General features: G+C 36.6%; 1 protein-coding gene across 17 annotated transcripts in view; it reads left to right on the forward strand.

The window, feature by feature from the left end:
* Positions 1–21,020, forward strand: part of MIA2 (MIA SH3 domain ER export factor 2) — an 87,299-nt gene that overhangs the window by 21,396 nt on the left and 44,883 nt on the right. For 9 of the 17 annotated variants that reach the window (XR_011501575.1, XM_014844094.3, XM_014844096.3 and 6 more), the window contains 8 exons: positions 7,140–7,271; positions 9,532–9,553; positions 9,650–9,738; positions 16,952–17,023; positions 18,595–18,621; positions 19,187–19,297; positions 19,936–20,007; positions 20,178–20,282. Coding sequence is in view for 15 of the 17 variants with exons in the window: in XM_014844094.3 (XP_014699580.3) it covers positions 7,140–7,271; positions 9,532–9,553; positions 9,650–9,738; positions 16,952–17,023; positions 18,595–18,621; positions 19,187–19,297; positions 19,936–20,007; positions 20,178–20,282 (630 nt within the window). In the remaining 2 variants the exon portion in view is untranslated. The remainder of the gene's footprint in view (positions 1–7,139; positions 7,272–9,531; positions 9,554–9,649; positions 9,739–16,951; positions 17,024–18,594; positions 18,622–19,186; positions 19,298–19,935; positions 20,008–20,177; positions 20,283–21,020) is intronic. The other 8 variants (XR_011501576.1, XM_014844095.3, XM_070504286.1 and 5 more) reach the window with 1 other exon arrangement.

Here is a 21,020-nt window from a genome sequence, read left to right on the forward strand (position 1 = left end):
ACAGCGCGGTGCGAGCAGCGCCCTGGGAGCTGTGTTACTGGAGTGTAAAGTGGGCTCAGGGAGGGTTGTGCAGTGAAGCCTGCTGGAGTCCTAAGTAGGCTGCAAGTGAGGTAGGTGCGGGAGGGCTGTGGAAGAATTTCAGTATAACATGTAGGTTAGATGTAAGGAAAACAGCCTTAGAAATAGGGCGTAAGGGAGAGGTGACAGAGCTGTCGGGTGGGGAAAGGGAAGAGGGTACTGAATGGGCTCATATTTAGTAGCTAATAGCTAAAATGGGTAGGACCTTATTGATTGGATGTGAAGGATGAGAGAGAGAAGGAATCTAGAATGACTCCCAGGGTTCTGACTCTGGCAGCTTATTCATGCACGGAGATAGAGTTTATAGGAAGAGAAGCATATTGTGGGAGAAGAGGTAATTTCAGATTGCACGTATTTCCCTTTCTTCAATAAAAACGATAATCAAAACTTGGTTTTTATAGGGTTGCCAATGGAGAGAGACATGGAGAGGGGCAGCTAGATTTTGTAGGAGTTTTTCTAGTCCTGTGAACAATATCTTCACCTGTATGATTTTTTTGCTAAATGCCACTGTACTCACTACATTGGCTTGGGGGCTGGGATGGCATAACACTGCTCTATTTTATAATTTTTTTAATTAAAAAATTATTTTTTATTGAGATATAATCTCTTAATGTAAAATTCCTTTTTATAGAGTTGAATTCAGTGACTGTTCTATATATTAACTATGTTGTGCAGCCATCACCGCAATTCCAGAACGTTTTCATCACCCCAAAAAGAAACCCTGTACTTATTAGCACTCAGTCTCTGTTCTCCCCTCTACCATCCCTCGACAACCTCTAATTTTTGGGTCTCTATGAATTTGTCTATTCTGGACATTTCCTGTAGATGGATTCATACAATATGTGGCCTTTTGTGTATGGCTTTTTTTACTTAGTGTGCTTTCAAGATTCATCCATGTTGTAGCATGTAACGGTACTTCATTCCTTTTTATGGCTGAAAAATACTCCATTGTATAGATATATCACATTTTGAATATCCATTCGTAGTTAATGGACATTTGGGTGGTTTCTACTCTTTGGCTATTAAGAATAATGCTGCTGTGGACATTCATGCACAAGTCTTTTTAATGAATGTTTTCAGTTCTCTTGGGTATATACCTAGGAGTGGAATTACTGGGTCATACTTACCCTATGTTTAACTTTTGAGGAACTGCCAAATTGTTTTCCACAGAGGCTACACCGTTTTTCATCCCCACTAGCAGTTTATGAGGGTTCTCATTTCCCACATCCTCTCCAACTCTTGTCTTTTCTTGATAGCCACCCTGGTGATGAGTGCAAAGTGGCATCTCATTGTGGTTTGGACTTGCATTCCCCTACTGACTAATGATGTAGAGCTTCTTTACATGTGCTTATTGGCCATTTGTGTATGTTTTTTGGAGAAGTATTCAGTTCTTTTGCTCATTTTAAAAATTAGATTATTTGTCTTTTTATTCTTGAAGTTATGAGTTCTTTATATATTCAGACTACCAGACCCTTATCAAATATATGATTTGCAAATATTTTCTCCCATTCTATGGGTTGTCTTTTTCACTTTCTTGATGGTGTCCTTTGAAGCACCAAGGCTTTTAATTTTGATGAAATCCAATTTATTTTTTTTCTTTGATTGTTTGTGCTTTTGATGTCATATTTAAGAAACCGTTGCTTAAAATAAGGTCACAAAGATTTATATCTATGCTTCCTTCTAAGAGTTTTAGCTCTTACATTAAGGTCTGTCATCCATTTTGAATTAATTTTTTTACGTATGTGTTTTTTTTTCCCCTCCACAAAGCCCCAGCACATAGTTGTATATTGTAGTTGTAAGTCCTTCTAGTTCTGTGTGAGCCACCGCCACAGCATGGCTACTGACAAACGAGTGGTGTGGTTCTGCGCCTGGGAACCAAACCTGGATCGCTGAAGTGGAGCATGACAAACTTTAACCGCTAGGCCATCAGGGCTGGCTCTGAGTTAATTTTTATATATGGTATAAAGTATGTGTCAGGATTCATTCCTTTGCATGTGAATATCCACTTGCCCTAGTACCATTTGTTGAAAAGACGATTCTTTCCCCATTGATTTGTTTTGGTACCACTGTTGAAAATCAATTGACCATAAATTTAAAAGTTTATTTCTGGATAATCATTTCTATTCCATTGGTCTATATGTCTATCCTTAGGCCATTACCAAACTGTCTTGATTACTGGAGCTTTGTAGTAAGTTTTGAAATAGGGAACTATGAGTACTCCAACACTGTTCTTCTTTTTCACTATTGTTTTGGTTAGTATAAGGATCGATAGATGGATAGGTCTATCTGTAGGGCTGTGTATCTATCTATCTATGTCTGTGTATCTGTATATAAGAAAATGCTATCTTTTGCATTTCCATATGAATTTTAGGATTAGCTTGTCCATTTTTGCAAAAGAGGCAGTTGGAAGTTTGAGGAGGATTGTGTTGACTCTGTAGATCATTTTGGAGAGTATGGCCATCTTAACAATATTGAGTCTTCCTATCTATGAACATGGGATGTCTTTCCATTTATTTAGATCTTCTTTAATTTCTTTCAACAGCGTTTTATAGTTTTCAGAGTAGAAAGTTTGCACTTATTTTGTTAAATTTATTCCTTAGTATTTTACTCTTTTTGATGTTATTGTAAATGCAAATCTTTTCTTAACTTTCAGGTTGCTTATTGCTATTGTATAGAAATATGACTAATTTTTCTGTATTGATTTTGTAGCCTGCAACTTTGCTGAACTTGTTTATTTGCTCTAATAGTTTTTTTTTCTGTGAATTATTTAGGATTTTCTGTAAAAGATTCATCTTCAAATGGAGATAGTTTTACTTTTTTCTTTCTAATCTGGATGCCTTTTATTTCTTTTTCTTGCTTGATTGACCTGGCTAGAACCTCTAGTACAATGTTGAATAAATGTGGAGAGAATGGACATCCTTGTCTTGTTCCTGATCTTAAGGTGAAAGCTTTCAATCTTTCGCCGTTAAGTATGATGTTAGCTGTAGGTTTTTCACAGATACCCCTTATCAAGTTGAGGAAGTTACCTTCAGTCCCAGTTTGTTGAGTGTTTTGATCATCAAAGGGTGTTGGATTCTAAGTCTCTTTTTTGTGTCTATTGAGATGATTGTGTTTTTTTTTCCTTCTTCATTCTATTAATATGGTGTATAACATTGATTTATTTTTGTATGGTGCATCAACCTTGTGTTCCTGGGATAAATTCCATTTGGTCATGGTGTATAATCCTTTTTATGTGTTGCTGGATTTGGTTTCCTAGTATTTTTTTTTTCAAAGATTTTATTTTTCATTTTTCTACCCAAAGCACCCCTGGTACACAGTTGTATATTTTTAGTTGTGAGTCCTTCCAGTTGTATCATGTGGGATCCCACCTCAGCATGGCTCGGTGAGTGGCGCCATGTCTGCACCCAGGATCCAAACCTGTGAAACCGTGGCTGCTGAAGTGGAGCATGTGAACTTAACCACTTGGCCGTGGGGCTGGCCCCAGGTTTCCTAGTATTTTGGTGTGTGTATGTGTGTGAAGAAGATTGGCCCTGAGCTAACATCTGTGCCAATCTTGCTCTGTTTTTTGTATGTGGGCTGCCACCACAGCATGTCTTGATGAGTGGTGTGTAGGTCCGTGCCTCTGATCTGAACCCATGCACCTGGGCCACCAAAGCAGAGTGGGCAGACTTAACCACTACGCCACCAGGCTGGCCCCTGGTTCCGTAGTATTTTGTTGAAGATTTTCGCATCTGTATTTATTACATATATTGATGTGTGGTTTTCTTTTCTTGTGATGTATCTCTGGCTGTTGTATCAAGGTAATACTGGCTTCATGGAATGAGTTAGGAAGAGTTCCCTGTTGTGTTTTTTGGAAGCGTTTGAGAATGATTGGTGTTAATTCTTCTGTAGACTTTTGGTAGAATTCACTAGTGAATCCATCTGGTCCTGGGCTTTTCTTTGTTAGAAGTTTTTTTTTGATACTACCTCAATCCATTTACTTGTGATAGGTCTAATCAGATTTTCTATTTCTTGAGTTAGTTTTGGTATTTTTAGGAATTTGTCCGTTTCTTCTAGGTTTTCTAATTTGTTGGCATGCTATTGTTCATAATACTCTCTTATAATCGTTTTTTATTTCTGTAGGATTGGAATATTCTTTAATAGTGATTTTAGTGATTTGAATCTTCTCTCTTTTTTTCCTTGCTTAGTGTTTGTATATTAAAAAAGAAGAAGCCACAGAGAATAAGACACAGACAGTTAGCCTACATGATATGCCTTCCTCTCCAGGCTCCTAGACTCTCTCCCCTTTTAGGCCCTAGCATATTTTTATGTGCTAGGCGCCATTTTAGCACCCATCTCTGCCTTCTTCAAACTCTAGGTCCCCAGAGAGAATGACTGAAGGAGAAACAGGGGTTTTACCAGCTTAAGATCAAATACCGGTTTCCTTTTAGAGGTCCTCTCCTTTTACCTGGATGATTGGCTTTGGGAGTGACCTCCTCCCTCCCCACATCAAGGGTGATACCATTGAGATTCGCAGGCAGTTTCCCCGTTTCAGTAGAACACAGACTGTAGCACATGGTCCTTCTGTGTGGTGACCCCCTCCAGGACATCCAAGTAGATTTGCTCAATAAACCAGTATTGTAAAGCAATTGCAATTTAGCCGTACTGTATTTTGTCAACTTGATTAGTTGATTCTTTTGAGATGCTTGACCTAGAACTCCTTTAGTCCTCATGTTTGGGAGTGGAATAGGTTTTAAGTGTTCTGTAATTATCGCTACCATAGTTTATGGAGGGTTGCCCATCACTTCTAAAAGTTAGGAGCCACTTACCAAATCGTGTAATTGTGTATTGCATTATATTTATTGATGTTTGATAAGTTTGGTTATTCTTTCTATACTTTTGTGAGATAACGTACAATATTGTAGTTAAAATTTAATTGGGGCTGGCCCGTGGTGCAGTGGTTAAGTTCATGTGCTCTGCTTCGGCGGCCCAGGGTGTCGCTGGTTCAGATCCTGGACGCGGACATGGCACTGCTCATTGAGCCATGCTGACGTGGCATCCCACATGCCACAACTAGAAGGACCCAGAACTAAAAATACACGACTATGTACTGGGGGGGGGGCTTTGGGGAGAAAAAGGAAAAATAAAATCTTAAAAAAAAAAGTGAAAAATCTCCTTGAGAATCCAGAATAATTAAGACTAAAGCAATGGATTTGAGATGCATTCTTGAAGCTCAGATTTTTTGCTATTCCTCAGTCCACCAGATCCAACCAGCTCAAGGCTTTAACCTAGAATTTACCATCTCCTTTTAGAATAGAAGGGCTGATAAAATGGTGTTGAACTTAAGAAATATCACTATACTGAAGATGATTACATGTTTCATCTGAGAGATGCTTTTAGAATTGTCTGTTAAAGTGTTGTAATGTTGTAAAGAAATCATATTGATGATTAGATTTCTTGAAGTAGTGTGTATTTTATGTTTTGAAATAGTTAGCTGAAAGTAAGATGGTTGGAGAATATAGAAACTGTAAGGAAAACTTCTTTTCTCCTCAGTATTGTGTGTTGAATGTCTCTTTTTCTCAGAGACAGAGTAAGTATTTTTTTTTTTAATCATTGGTTGGTTCTAGTGATGTCACATTTCTGTGAACTGGTAACTGGGGTAAAGTAGGGAGAGGCAGAGATCAGGGTAAAGCGGTATTTTTTAGAGGTATAATCAGGTTTATTTCATATAGATTAATGAACTATAGATAGCATTTTGGAAGGAGTGTGTATATGGATCAGAGTTATAAAAAAGACTTTGGAGAGGAGACTTTTGAGGGGCGATATTAAAGGGTGTTTTTCTAGGTAGAAAGGGCCTAAAAATGGAAGATTTGCTACAGAGGTTTTGTGTTGAACCTTGGAAAGAATCCAACGTGATCTGACTTGAGGTTCTTCGTACAAAGGCATTTTTCTTTCCTCCTCTACCTTTTTCCTTTTTATGTGATTGAGTAATATCTGGGGCCTGGTAAGAAAGAAAAGAATAACCCATTGGATGAGGATGAATAATGAGCTGACCCAGAAAAAGATGAAATACAGAAGCAACTGCAAAAGCCTTAAGCTGTTCTGCGCTGAAGACCTGCTAGGGAGAGAAGTAACGTGGAAAAGCCGTGGCTGCAGGCTCATGGTCTTTGGCGGAGGAGTGATAGAAATCGTTACCTTTATGGAGTCCCTGCCTTGCAGGTTCAAACAGCATCATTCCCGTTATAGATAAGAGGGGAGAGCCACACAGGTAGGGTCCAGGAATTCAGATTCCAAACCCAGAGCTCCATCAGTGGTTGTCGAACTTTTTTTTTAAAAAACTGCAGATCCGTTTTTTTCTCTTCTAGGGAAATCTTAGATGGTACCCAATATACTCTACAGATAAAACCTAAATTGGATGAAGTCAGAATGAGAGCACCTGAACTCAGCTTCTTTCTTTGGCCTTTTTTCTGTGGCCTTCTCTCCTCTTACTCTCCTGCTCAGAAGCTCTGAGGCATCTCTGTAAACTCCAGTTTGAAAATCATTGCATTTCCGCATACCGTGCTTCCTCATTTGGTGATAGTGGTTGAAAGTTGCCAGAAAAATAACCTCTTTGGTGGCAGTCTGCCAGCGTGTTTCGTGAAAAGGGTGTTAATAGTGTTTACAGTTGTACTCATGTTTGTGTCTGAGTCCATTCGGGCTGCTATAACGAGAGTCTCTTAGCCTGGGGGCTTAAACAACAAACATTTTTCTCCCAGTTCTGGAAACTGGGAAGGCCGCAGATCTGGTGTCTGGTGAGGGCACGCTTCCTGGTTCATGGTCTTCTCACTGTAACCTCACGTGGCAAAAGTGTCAGGGAGCTTTCTGGGGGCCTCATTTCTAAGGGCACTAATCCCCTTCATGAGGCCTCCTCACTCATGACCTAATCGCTCCCCAGAGGCCCTACTTCCAGATACCGTTGATTGGGGATTAGGTTTCAACATAGAAATTTTGGAGGGACCCAAACATGTAGTGTATAGCAGTTTGTAATCAACACTGTTTATCATAAGTGCATTTTTAAGAAGTTAATTTTCTTTGTCTTGAAGGTTGTGGCAGCATTGCCTGAAGATATGAGACCAGGTTCTAATTTCTATGGTTTTCCCTGGGAATTGGTGATATGTGCAGCTATTGTTGGATTTTTTGCTGTTCTATTGTTTTTGTGGAGAAGTTTTCGATCGGTGAGTAACCAATGCTATATACTAAGAGAGTGTTCATTCTGTCTTCAGGCTGGACAAGTAATATAAGTAATATGAGAAACTTATCTTTTACTTTAAGGAAGCAAGTTTGTAGTTATGTGGGTTACTCATGTTACTGTGTGGCTATTAGAAACTGAATATGGACTTAGAGGAATTTTTTTAAGTGTGAAAATTTTAAAGAATTTCTTTGTAGAAGTATTCTACACTAATCCTGAAACCCTGTATTTATTTTTTGGTCTGCGTTTCCTGTTAACGGTGTACTAACATCTGTGAATGTACCGCCCAGCCTGAATCAGAACCATTGACTGTCACTTGTCCTTAGGTGATGCTCCCTCGTTTCGTTCCCCTGCCTCCCTGTGCTGGAGGTAACCCTGTTCTGGATCCTGTGGGGATTATTTCCACGCCTTAAAATAATTTTTTTTGGTCATGTCTACGTATATCTTTCAAGAGGATAGTATGTAATTTTATTTGGTATCATGCCAAGTATCATGTTTTGAAACTTTTTTTATTCCATCCTGTGTTACTAAGATTCACCCATTTTTGAATGAGGCAAATATTTTTCCATTTTGATTGTTCTAGAATATTACTTTGTAACAATATACTACAGTTTATTTGTGTACTTTATGGTTTTGGCATTTGAGTTGTTCCCAGATGTTCTTAATTACAAATAGTGCCGCTGTGTATATTCTTGTATTCGTCTCCTGTTGTATGTTTGTAAATTTCTCTTGGGAGAACATATTGATAATTGATGTATTTGGACTAGTTTCTTCCAGCTTAGTTTATTAATTTGTTCCACTTTCTGTGTTCTAAGAAGACAAGAACCTTAGCATACTCTCACATCCTTGGTCTCCTTCACTTTCCAACCCACATCATGTTCGTATAATCTAGAATTTTAGTTCTAGCTGTATTTGTCTTTTTCTTGGTTCTTTCCTTTCTCCTGCACCCCTTCCCCATCCCTCAAGACAACAGCAAATATTACCAAGATATTTTATCACCCTTAATTTACATATCTCTTGCAAGGTTTCCTGGATTTAATTCTTTTCATATTTGAAAAGTTTTCTCAAGATTGTTTTTAGTGTGGGTCTTTGTGTGGCAAACCTTCTGACACTTGATTTTGAATGCTTGAGGATATTTGACTTAAGTCCCTCCACTGGAATGAGTGGTGATTTGTTCTGTATAAGCTTTCTAGGTCCAAAGTTCTATCCTTTTAATACTCTAAAACCCCTACTTTCTTGTCTTTTTACATCTAATGTTACTTATTGAAAAGTCTAATGTCAATGTGATTCTTATTCATTTGTAAGTGATTTGTTCTCTGTGGAGGCTTTTAGAACCTTCAGTTTGATATTCTTACTTCAATATAATGTGTCTAGGTTTGAGCTTTTTCTTATTATTTCTTTTTTAGAATTCTCTAGAACCTTTTAATATGAGATCTTTTATATTTTTTAATTCTGGGAAATTTCTTCTCCATTTTGTATATTTTCGCCCCCTTTTTGGGACTACTGTTCTTTAGATGTTCACCATTCTACTTCTGACTTCTATATCTCAACTTTTTTTTTCAATTTTTTTGTGATTTCCTGGTACCTTTTGAGATCGTTCCTCAATCAGATGTTTAGTGCACTGATTTATTGCTCATCTACTGTACCCTTGACTTTGAAATTTTCTTTCTTTTTATTTTATCCCCATACATCGTCTGTAGATGATTTAAGTCCCCATTGTTTTTTCCGCTTAACTTATATACCTCAGCCCTAAGCCTGGCCTCCTTACACGTGGAATTTTTTCCTCCTTATTTGAGAGAGAGACAGAGGTTCAAGAAGAAAAGGGGTTTGTGTACTGTTTCGTTATAGTCAGTTCAGATCCCTGGCCCTATGGTAACATTTCTCAAACTGTGTTATTTTGAAAATTAGCTCGAAAGGAGATGATAATAGGGGCTTCCTGAAACAGTGTGTTTTAGGGTCACATATGTTTGAGGAACAGTGAACTGAAATGAGATGAAACAGGTGTCTTCAAGGTGGACTTCTTTCAGAGCCTTTCATGTGCTGATACACAATGTGAATCTTCAGTAGGGAGACCATAACATGTAGCATTTTTCTCAGTGGAAATAGAACACATTTTGGCTAACTTATATTTGTACTAAGGCGCTAAGAAACCTGTTATTTTTAGGTTGGCAGTAGAAATCAAATAAATTAGATTTACCTGGATGTATATTTGTTTTAATGTAATTTTTGTTAAAAATTTGTTTCAGGTTCGAAGCCGGCTTTATGTGGGTAAGCTCTTTTTTCTATTTCAGATCTCATCATTGTTGTTCATAATTTCAAAACTTGAAACAATTCACACATGATAATATTAACTTTGTTTTTTAGGAAGAGAGAAAAAGCTTGCTGTAAAACTTTCTACACTATTGGAAGAAAAATGTAAACTCCTTGAAAAATTTAGCCTTGTTCAAAAACAGGTAAGACATTTTTGAAAATGTTGACGTTCACGCTAGACTCCGAGGACCTTATACTTCTTAACACAGGTGCTTCCGTGTGCGCTTAAGTTTGTTTGCGAAGTCTGAGAGTTCAGTTGCTTCTCCTATTCCAGTCTCACTGACTTGGACCATTGTGGTATGTGCATACTGGTGTCTCATTATGGTTTCCATTTGTGTTTCCCTTACTGATGAGGTTAAGCACATTTTCTTATATTTATTGGCCATTTGGATATCCTTTTTGTGAAATTGCCTGTTCAGGTCTTGTTTCTCGTTTTTAAAGGTATGGTTATCTATCTTTTTCCTTTTTTCTGTGTTATTGGTCTATTTTTTTTTTCTTGGACCAGTACCATGCTTTTTTTATGTACTTTATTTTTATGATAAATCTTAATATCTGACAGTTTAAACCTCCAGGTTGGTTCTTCTTCAGGCTTGCCGTGGCCCTCTGGCTTTTCATGTAAATTTTAAATGAGTTCAGTAATTGACGCCAGCCTGCATGCTTGCACGTAGCCTGCTGGGGATCTGATGGGGATTGCTTTAAATATATAGACTGATTTGGAGAGAATGGACATTTTGACAGTGTTGAGCTCTTATCCAGTATAGTTTTATACATTTTTGTGTTGAGGTCTTGCATGTCTTTTTTTAGATTTATTCCCTGGTATCTGATGGCATTTGGAACTATTATAAATTGTGTAGTTTTTTCTTTAACACCTTTGTTGGGATATAATTACATACTATATAATTTGCAGTTACATTTAGAGTGTACAAATGAATGGTTTTTAGTATATTCACAGACTTGTACATCCATTACCGCAATCAATTTTTGAACATTTTTATTACCCTAAAAAGAAACCCTGCACACCCTTTGCTATCACCCTTCACCCCATCTCCCCGCTTCCAAGCCCTAGACAACTTATCTACTTTTTGTTTCTATAAACTTGCCTATTCGGGATTCCATTTTGCATAAATGGAATCATACATGTGATTCTTTGTGATGGGCATTTTTCTCTCAGCCTAATATTTTTAAGGTTCATCCGTTTTGTAGCATGTATCAGTACTTAATTTCTTTTTTTTGCCAAATAGTATTCCCTGTCACAATTTATATATGCATTTGTCAGTTGATGGGCATTTGGGTTATTTTACTTTCTTGGCTGTTATAGATGCTGCTGCTCTGGACTTTCATATACAGGTTTTTGTGTGGATATATGTTTTAAATTCTTTTGGGTATATACCTAGGAGTGGCATTGCTGGATCTATATTTAGCTTTTGAAGAACTGCCAAATTGTTTTCTACAGTGACTGCACTAGTTTATATTCCAACTAGCAGTTTGTGAGTGTTGCGATCTCTCCACATCCTTCCCAACACTTGTTACTATCTGTCTTTTTGATTATAGCCATCCTAGTGGGTGAGAAGTGGTGTTTTACTGTGGTTTTAATTTGCATTTCTGTTATGACTAATGATGTTGAGCATCTTTTTATGTGCTTACTGGCCTTTTGTATATCTTCTTTGGAGAAATGTCTACTCAGTTCCTTTGCCTTTTTTTTTTTGGTAAGGAAGATTGGCCCTGAGATAACATCAGTTGCCAATCTTTCTCTTTTTTCTTGAGGAAGATTGTCGCTGAGCTAACATCTGTGGCAATCCTCTATTTTGTATGTGGGACACCACCACAGCGTGGCTTGATGAGCAGTGCATAGGTCTGCACCCAGGATCCAAATGTGTGAACCCCGGGCTGCTGAAGCAGAGTGTGGGAACTTCACCACCACGCCACTGGGCTGGCCCTATTTAGGTCTTTATTTTACTACTGTTTTGTAGTTTTCAGAGTACAAGATTTGCACTTCTTTTGTTAAATTTATTCCTAAGTATTTTATTCTTTTTGATGCTATTCAAATGGAATTTTTTTTTTAATTTCACATTTGATTTGCTCATTGCTGGTATAGTGTTTATTGTCTTGTTATTTTCTAAACGTTCATGGTCCCTTTAGTGATGTCCAGTCTTTTATTTCTGATATTAGTTGTTTGTCCTTCTCTCCCTCTTTTTTTAATCCCCTTTTCAGCCTTGACAGTAGTTTATCAATATTTTTAGTGTTTTCAAAGAACAATCTTTGGCTTAGTTGATCCTTTTTACTTTATTTGTTTTCTCTTTCATTGTTTTCTCTAACACTTCCTTTTCCCACTTTTCCTTGGTTTATTTGCTCCTCTTTTTTTATCACTTCTTGGGATGGGTACTTAAATCATTGAGGTTTTAGCCTTCTGTTAGAATTTCTGCATTAAAGTTGTAATTTACTCTGGAAGTTTGTCTTTTGTTAAAGCACTCTGCCAGTTTTGACATGTCATGGTTTCCTGATCATTTAGTGTAAAATATTTTAAAATATTTGTTATGATATCTTCTTTGAAACATTGTTTTTTTGGTAGGGTATTTATTAATTTCCTGACATATCGGGATTTCCCAATAATTTATTATTAACTTTTAGCTTAATTCTATTTAATTCAGAGAATATGCTTTGTATGATTTCAGTCCTTTGTTGTTTTTTGAGACTTAATTTATGGCTTGGTATAAAATGGATTTTGGTAAATGTTTTCTACAATATAGATATATACATATCATTATCCTTATGCCAGTACCAGACTGTTTTATTTACTATAGTTTGTTGATATTTAAATTAAAAAATTAAGTCACTTGTTAATTTTTTATTCATGTTGTCTATTGGTTATTGAGAAGAAGTATCTTAAAATTTCCCATTATGATTGTGGATTTTTTTTTCTCTTTTTGTTTTGTCAATTTTATGTATATTCAGGCTATGTTAGGTGCATACAGATTGAGAGTTGTTTTGTCTTCCTCGTTAGATCGACCCTTTTGTCGTTATGAAATGCCCCTGTTTATCTCTGGTAATTCTTGCCTGTCTCATATTAGCTTAGCTAGCCCAGCTTTCGTTTGCTGAGTATTCACATAGTAGATCTCTCCCCATTATGCTACTTTCACCCTTTTTATACACTTAGATTTAAGTTGTCTCTTTTGGAAACAATATATAATTGAGTTTTGGGTTTTTTTGAGGGGAGGAAGATTGACTTTGAGCTAACATCTGTTCCTAATCTTCCTCTTTTTGTTTGAGGAAGATTGTTCCTGAGCTAACATCCGTGCCTATCTTCCTCTATTTTGTATGTTGGACAGCACCACAGCATGGCTTGGTGAGCGGTGTGTAGGTCCGTGCCTGGGATCTGAACCTGCAAACTCCAGGCTGCTGAAGCAGAGTGTGCAAACAACTACTACACCACCGGGCCAGCCCTGGGTTTAGCTTTTTTCAGTCAGGCTAAAAAAATCTTTGTATTTGGTTAGACTGTTTAGTTCATTTGCATTTAATGTAATTTCAAGTTTATTAGGGCTCAAATCTACCATCTTAACTATTTATTTTCTCTTTGGCCTACCTGTTTGGTATTCTTTTTTCTCTTCCTTTTTGTTTCCTTTTGGATTGAAGTAGTTTTCTATTAATTAAGTATTTTCTGTAGCAATGGTTTTTTTTCTTTTGTTACAGGAGAAGATTCACCCTAAGCTAACATTTGTTGCCAATCTTCCTCATTTTTCTTCCTTCCTTTTCCCCTACCAAAACCCCACTACGTAGTTGTGTATAGTAGCAAGTTCTTTTGGTTCCTCTGTGTGAGCTGCCGCCGTGGCACGGCTACTAACAGATGAGTGGTGTGGTTCTGCGCCCAGGAACCGAACCCAGGCCACCAAAGCAGAGCGTGCTGAACTTTAACCGCTAGGCTGTGAGGGCTGGGTGTCAGTGAGTTTGTTAATTATGGATTATTTTATATTCTTTTAATGATTACCTTACAGATTGCAACATGTATCCTTAATTTATTAAAGTCTAGTATAAATTAGTGCTGTTACTCCTTATTGGGCAATGCAAGGATCTTAGAAGGCTTTAATTCCATTTTCCCCTTTTATTCAAGAGCTGTTGTACTATATTTTGATTTTATATTTATCCTAACTCCAAAATTATTTTATTATTATTTGAAACAGTCAATGTTCGTTTGGATTTGTCCGCACATTTATTCTTTCCATGCTCTTCGTTCCTGCTCCCATCTAGGATAATTTTCCTTCCTCCTAAAGAATACCCTGGTTTTTCCTTTTGTGGAGTATACTGTTGATAAATTCTCCCCATTTTTGTTTGGGATATCTTTATTTCTTCATTTTATATAGTGCTGTTTATAGAATTCTGAGTTGGCAGTTATTTTCTTTAAGCACATTGAACATCGATTATTCCTGCTTCTTTTTTTTTTTTAAAGATTTTAGTTTTTTCCTTTTTCTCCCCAAAGCCCTCCGGTACATAGCTGTATATTCTTAGTTGTGGATGCTTCTAGTTGTGGCATGTGGGATGCCGCCTCAGCATGGCTTGATGAGTGGTGCCATGTCCACGCCCAGGATCAGAACAGATGAAACACTGGGCTGCCAAAGCAGAGTGTGTGAACCTAACCACTCGGCCACAGGGCTGGCCCCTATTCCTGCTTTTTTTTCCTGCCATGTTGTTTGTTGGTCAAAGTCAGCTATAAGTTTTAGTGAATTTTGATGGTATTATGTTCTTTTCTGTATCTTTTTTTCTCTTTCAATTTTTTAAATTGAGGTATAATTTTCATATAGTAGATGGACATTCTTAAATACACAGTTCTATGAATTTTGACAAGTATATTCACCCATGTGTCTACCACCTCCAGATGATATGGAACATTTCTATCACCTGTAAATTTCCCGCATGCTCATTTGTTAGTCCCCTACCCCTGCCAACAACTACTGTTTTTATTTCTGTCGCCATAAATTAGTTTTTGTCTGTTAGAGAGTTCATATAAATGAAATCATACTCTGTTTTTTGTCTGGCTTTTATCAGTTAGCATTATATTTTTGAGATTCACTATGTTATTGCTTATATTAGTAGGTTTTTGTTTTTTTTTTACTTCTAAGTAAATTTATTGTATCAGTATACCACAATTTTTTATCCATTTCCCTGTTCATATGATTCTTTCCAGCTTTTAACTATTATGAATAAAGTTGCTATGATGATTCTACCAGTTTTTTTTGTTGTTTTTGGTGGGCAGGTCTTTTTGCTCCTCTTTAGTAAGTACCTAGTACTGGAATTGGTGGGTCATAGGGCAGGTATGGTTTAACTTTATAAGAAACTGTCTGGCTACTTTTATGATTTTCTCTTTGTCTTTGATTTTCAGCGGTGTTGCTTCTAGTATCTGTGGTATAATGTCTTTCTTTAGTTTTGGAACACTCAGTCGTTATCTTTTCAAATATTTTTTTTGCCTTTTTTTTTTGTTCTCTCTTCCTGGAACTCTAAATCCTTGTATTTTAGCTTTTTACTATATTCCATATATTTCTTGTGTTCTCTGGATTTTTCCATCTTTTTGCTCACACTTTAGTCTGGATATTTTGTTCTGCTGTAGCTTCCGTTTTACTAATTGTCTTTGTCTATGTCAAATCATCTCTTAAATCATCTTTTGACATCTGAATTTCATTTATTGCCTTTTTCAGTTCTCCAGTTTCAATGTGGCTCTCTTTGTAATTCTTTTTCTCTGGTTCGCTATTGTCTTTTAGTTCCTTTTACATGTTAAGCTTACTTATCTTAATGTCTGGCTGAGAACTCCCTTATCTGCCTCCTCCAAGAGTCCTTTTCCCTTGCTCATTTTTTCTCTTGGTTCTCAGTCGGATCTTGTCTTCTTGAATGCCAGATTATTTTATGTTGAGTGTCAGTGATAGTGTAACAAAAATTGTAGAGGTAATTTTGAAGCTGTGGGTGGTATTACCCTTCTCCAGTGAGGATTCACTGTTACTTCTCATAGACAGCTAGGCTAGGGACTTCAGAAATCTTAGATTACTTTAATTACAGACTGAGATGTTTGGAAACTTGGCCTCAGTTCAAAGGATTGATGTGTTTCTGGTTTCGACTTTCTTGTAAGGTAGACGGTGTGGGTTGGTATTAGTTTCCTATGGCTGCTATGACAAATTACCACAAACTTAGTGGCATAAAGCAACACAAATTTATTCTCTTACAGTTCTGGAGGTCGGAAGTCTAAAACCAATCTTGTAGGGCTAAAATTAAGATATTAGCAGGTCTGTTTCCTTTTGGAGGCTCCGGGAGAGAATCCATTCCTTGCCTCTTCCACCTTCAAGAAGCTACCCACCCTCCTTGGCTCACAGCCATGTAACTCCAGCCTCTGCTTCCATCTTCACATCGTCTTCTGACTTCCATCTTTCTGCCTCCCTCTTATAAGGACCCTTGGGATTTTTTTGGGCCTACCAGGATAATCTTGTATATTCTCCCCATCTCAAGAGCCTTAACTTAATCACGTCTGGAAATTCTGGAATTAGAATGGAATTTGGGGAGGTCATTATTCAGCCTACCATAGGGTACCATCCTAAAACCTGACCTTTATGGCTCATCCTACTCAGCAGGTCCTGAACTCTAAGTTTTGTCTTCTCAGCTCCCACTTCTGCTAAAATCTCTGCTCAGTTTCTCAGCCTAGCATCTTCTCCTTTTTGTGGGGGAGGAGAGGGGGAGGCCAGGAAGTAAATGTCAAATGTTGGATTTGTCTTTCTGAGGATTCCCTCTTTTGTCACAAATTGTCACTATTGTGATAGCTCTCTGAGGTCTTTGACATATTCTGTTTTTTGGTGTTTTTGTCTAGCTCTTCTTGTTTTTAGTGAGAAGGTTGACTCCAAACAACCTAGTCTTCCATTTAATCATTTTTTTTTGGAAGCATTGAAATAAGCACATTTTGTTAAACCTTATAGCATTGTATGTTTCATTTTTATTTTACTTTGTCCTTGGTTGTTCTCTTTATCTTTTAAACATTTTATATTCCCTACTTGCTTTATTTGTTGTGTGATATGAATTAGAAGTGGAAATTTCTGATGGCCATTTAGTATAGATTTCTCTTCAGTGAGTAGGCAGACTCTGGACAGCTCTCTTATTCTTAAAGGTGAAGTTCTGCTACTTGTTGCTGAAGCTAGTGGATTCTGGTGTGTTAGGTACCCTGGCTTTGTTTGTTATAGTGGTCACATTTGAAGAGCTTAAAGCTCAGTAAATCCAAGTAGATTTAACATACATGTGGGAGTGGATTCTGTCTGCTAGCTAGACACCTATTTAGATAAAATTTGGAATAAAATTTGTAGAGTTTTTGCTTACAGGGTTGCTTTCTTTCAGTATGAAGGCTTAGAGTCATCTTTAAAGGATGCCAGCTTTGAGAAGGAGTCAACAGAAGCACAAAGTTTGGAGGTAAAAACAAATAGTATAATTATAACAGCTGGAGGAAGGATTCTTACTAAATAATGCAAACTTTAAAAATAATCTCAAAACTATTTAAAAGGAAACATGAAAGAGCATCTCTGGATGTTAAAACTTAAAGAAGGTAAATATAGGAAATAGAATGTTATTAGGTAGCATAAACTATTTTAAGAATTTGAGCTTTTGTTGCTATCTTGTTTTGAGTGAAGCATATTCAGTTCACTGGATTCCAAGGCTGTATAAGACGCTGTTTATTCTTCATTTCTGAGAAATGTATTAAGTTGCTCACTCCGTTTTTGACTCAGTTTGCTCCAGAGAGGAAAAATAGGATTCATCTTCGTAAATTTAGGAGTAGTTGGCAACAATAAATTTTGTGTGGCAATACTTGCCTTTACTTCATCCCAGTTTATTAGGAGCTGACTAGAATTAGATCAAAGATTTCTATTATAAGCAGTAGTGTGCTGGTAAATGTTTAACAACTGGCTCCTTGAAAAGCAGGAGCCTTTTTTTGTAGCATTTGCTGAGTTCTGTTGTATAAATACTCCCAATGACGAATTTCAAGGCACCAACATGATGTCACTGAATGTGGCATTGGGAAGAGATGTGCATAGTCGGCTCTTCTGAGCTGGGTATGATTTGGCTAATAGTAAGGAAGGAAAGTATGACAATTTGTCATTTAGGAAAGATGCGACAGATTAGAGTAAGTAATAGGAGTGTCTTACTGCAGTTTAAAGATGGAAGTGTTGTAGAAAGCATACCATTATTAAAGCAGAAAATAATGGACTCTGTACCTTTGGTCCACGTGTTCAGTCAGTCCAGCCTGGCAGTTCTTAATCACCGAGGTCTCTGTCATCATCAGAAACTATGTAGCATGATTTAGCATTTCTTAGTAGAGTCTGAAGGAAGTTATAAATTGAATTCCAAATGAAATAAATTTCTTAATCTTTTCTTTCTTCATGTGTTACCTATTAATATCCTTAAGAACTTGTTAAAATTGTTTTTTTAAATTTGTTGACCTTCAATTTTAACTACTACTGTTCCAGTAGTAATTTAGTAGATTGATTAAAAAACAGAATTTTAGAAGACATTTAGCATGCTAACAAAAGAGCAAAAACCAGAGGACAAAGACATTGCCTCAAGCTTTGTGGTATTGTGGATAAAATAAAACACACCAATTTATTCTCGAGGTATTGAATTTACATAAGCTAGCAGTAAAATTAGCCGAATTTTTACCTTAAAGTGAACATTTTGGAAGTTTTCCTCTAATTTTAGTAATTTTTAAAAACATACAGTTTATTTTCAAGATTGGCAAACATCATTGAATATAAACTGTTATTTACAACTTAAAAAAATTTGATGGTTGAAACTGTAGATAAAATCAAAACAGTAGAGTAATTTTGATTCAAGTCAGAGAATTCACATAACCAGATAGTCAAATTTGGGGAAATATATATAAATACGTTTTTTAACCACTATAGTATAATATGTATTTGTTCTGCTTTTATTTTGGCCTGCATTAAATTCTTTGAATTTGTGGTTTATTTTTTTTTTTTTTTACCAAGTTTGTTGAAGGATCACAAATATCAGAGGTATGTTTATTATAGTATTTAAAATCCAGAATAATCCAATAACTAATCATTTTAAATTAGAAAAGTCACAGAAAATATGTCTTTAATTCAATGTAGCATATTATTATGAAGCAATCTTGATTTTTTGGTTTATTTTTTATTTTACTATGTCGTTAATTATATTAAATTGGATTTATTTCTCATTTTTCCCTTTATAATGCTTTAGAGCAGAGGTTGGGCATGCTAAATTCTGGGCTCTCCACCTGTTTTTGTAAAGAAAATTTTACTGAGCACAGCCATGCTCATTTATTTATGTATTGTCTTTGCTTTCTTACTACGTGGGCATACTTGGGTACTTGGCACAGACTCTGCATGGCCTGTAAGCCTAGGATACTTACTCTCTGGCTCTTTACTGGAAAAGTTTACTGATGCCTGCCAGAATTGCTGTTGTTTCAGTGTTGTAAAAATGAACAAATATATAAACTAAACTTACTCTAACTTACAGCATATGTGTTTGATTATACTCGTCTGACTTACCCTGGCCAAAAATTCCAGTCTGTCTTATAAAGTTGGCTTCCTCTTTTAGGAAATCTGTGAAAAGCTGGACAGATCCAAATCTGAACTTGAGGATGAGATACTCTTTCTAGAAAAAGAGTTAAAAGAAGAGAAATCTAAACATTCTGAACAAGATGAATTGGTAAGGCTTTTGTGTTTGGGGAGACTGTAGGAAAAAGAAAGTTACTGAGTTTTAAAAATTAGTATATTGGTTAAAATATTACATGCACGGTAAATAACTAGAAGAACACAGAAGGCTGTGAAGTGGAAAGTGACATTTTCCAGATCCACTAGCTCTTTCGTTTGCTAGAGGTTACCATTACCGTGGTAAGTTTCTTGCATATTCTTATAGAAATTTTCTCTATGCACTGTGGAAGTAGCTCACATAAATAACTTAAATTGAGTAATCACATGCATAATCTATATTTTCTTATTACTCAAAAGGTATGTTACCATTTTAATTTTCCTTTATTTGTCATTCCATTTTAAATCTGTCTTAAGGAAGATCTTGATGTGTGTGAGATTATTTAGTAAGATACGATATTTGTGGACTTATCTATATAACGTAAAGGTTATGACATATTAAAGATGAGATGAAATACTATTGTTATTTAACTTTCACATAAAATCCCTTAAGGCATATGGCTGAGAAGCTTTCATAATTTGAGCTGTCGCTTTTCGAGCAAAAGTGTTAGGGTAATAAGATATCTAATATGTATGGCATCTTGGAAACTAGGAGTTTAGTAAATACTTGTTTCTTGATTGATACTGTCTTTCCAGATGGTGGATATTTCAAAAAGGATACAGTCCCTAGAAGATGAATCAAAAGCCCTCAAATCACAAGTAGCTGAAGTAAGTTTAATGGGTCTAATAGGTCTGTTGTTTTTGAAAATCATTTTATTTTTACTATTCTTTTTATCATTAAGGAATAAGATATAATATTAGAATTTGAGATATGGGGGTAAAAAGAGTTATTGTATTCAATTAATTCTTATAAACTCGATATGCTGTGTTTTTCTTAGGCCAAAACAACCTTCAAAATATTTCAGATGAGTGAAGAACGACTTAAGATAGCTATAAAAGATGCTTTGAGTGAAAATTCCCAACTTCAGGAAAGCCAGAAACAGGTTTGTACTGTATAGGGACTCCTCAGCTTGTGCATATGTGGTTGTGAATGTTCTGGGCATACATGCTAGGGGCAAGCGTGGGCGTTTCCTGGAGAGCACGAGAGCAGGGCAATCTCCTGTGTGTCCTTTGGTGTCTCTCTTGTATAGGAATCAAAAGTATATACTCCCAGCACCCTCTTCCCTGCGGAGTGAAGGTAAGCCGCGGGCATTCAGCATTTGGTAATCACAGCCAGTAGCATTTAGCCCCAGCTCCTCAAAGCCAGACTGAGGGAGGGCAGAGAATGTATACCCATGAGAGTTATTGAAGCTGTGTGTCTAGGGCCTAAGGACAGAAGCAGCTCTGGTGAGCACACCTAATGAGGACTGAGCTGTTACCCGCCTCCTCTCCTTCACACACAGACACTCCCACACACCCAGGTACATGTCCTCTCCCACTGTTCTCCCAATACAGTTATACTGTTTCAGTAGGAAAACTGTTGAGTGATTACATTATTTGTGATTTTCTAAATGTTACTCGCAGCTGAGCCATGTGATGTGCTCTGATTACATATTCTGTTTTAGCTAACATTTTCTTTGTCCTCAAGCTAATAATTGTCTTGTTTCCTATAAGCTTATCTGTAATTCATCTGTATGCTCTCTAGTTCTGGAGGTGTAAATATCTTATTTATGCATTCAAACGCGTTGGTTGATCTACTGATTTCGTTTTTTTCTTGAAGCGATTCTGCCGGGGGTCCTCCA

This window comes from Equus asinus, chromosome 2 (genome assembly GCF_041296235.1).
Source record: "Equus asinus isolate D_3611 breed Donkey chromosome 2, EquAss-T2T_v2, whole genome shotgun sequence".
Lineage (NCBI taxonomy): Eukaryota > Metazoa > Chordata > Mammalia > Perissodactyla > Equidae > Equus > Equus asinus.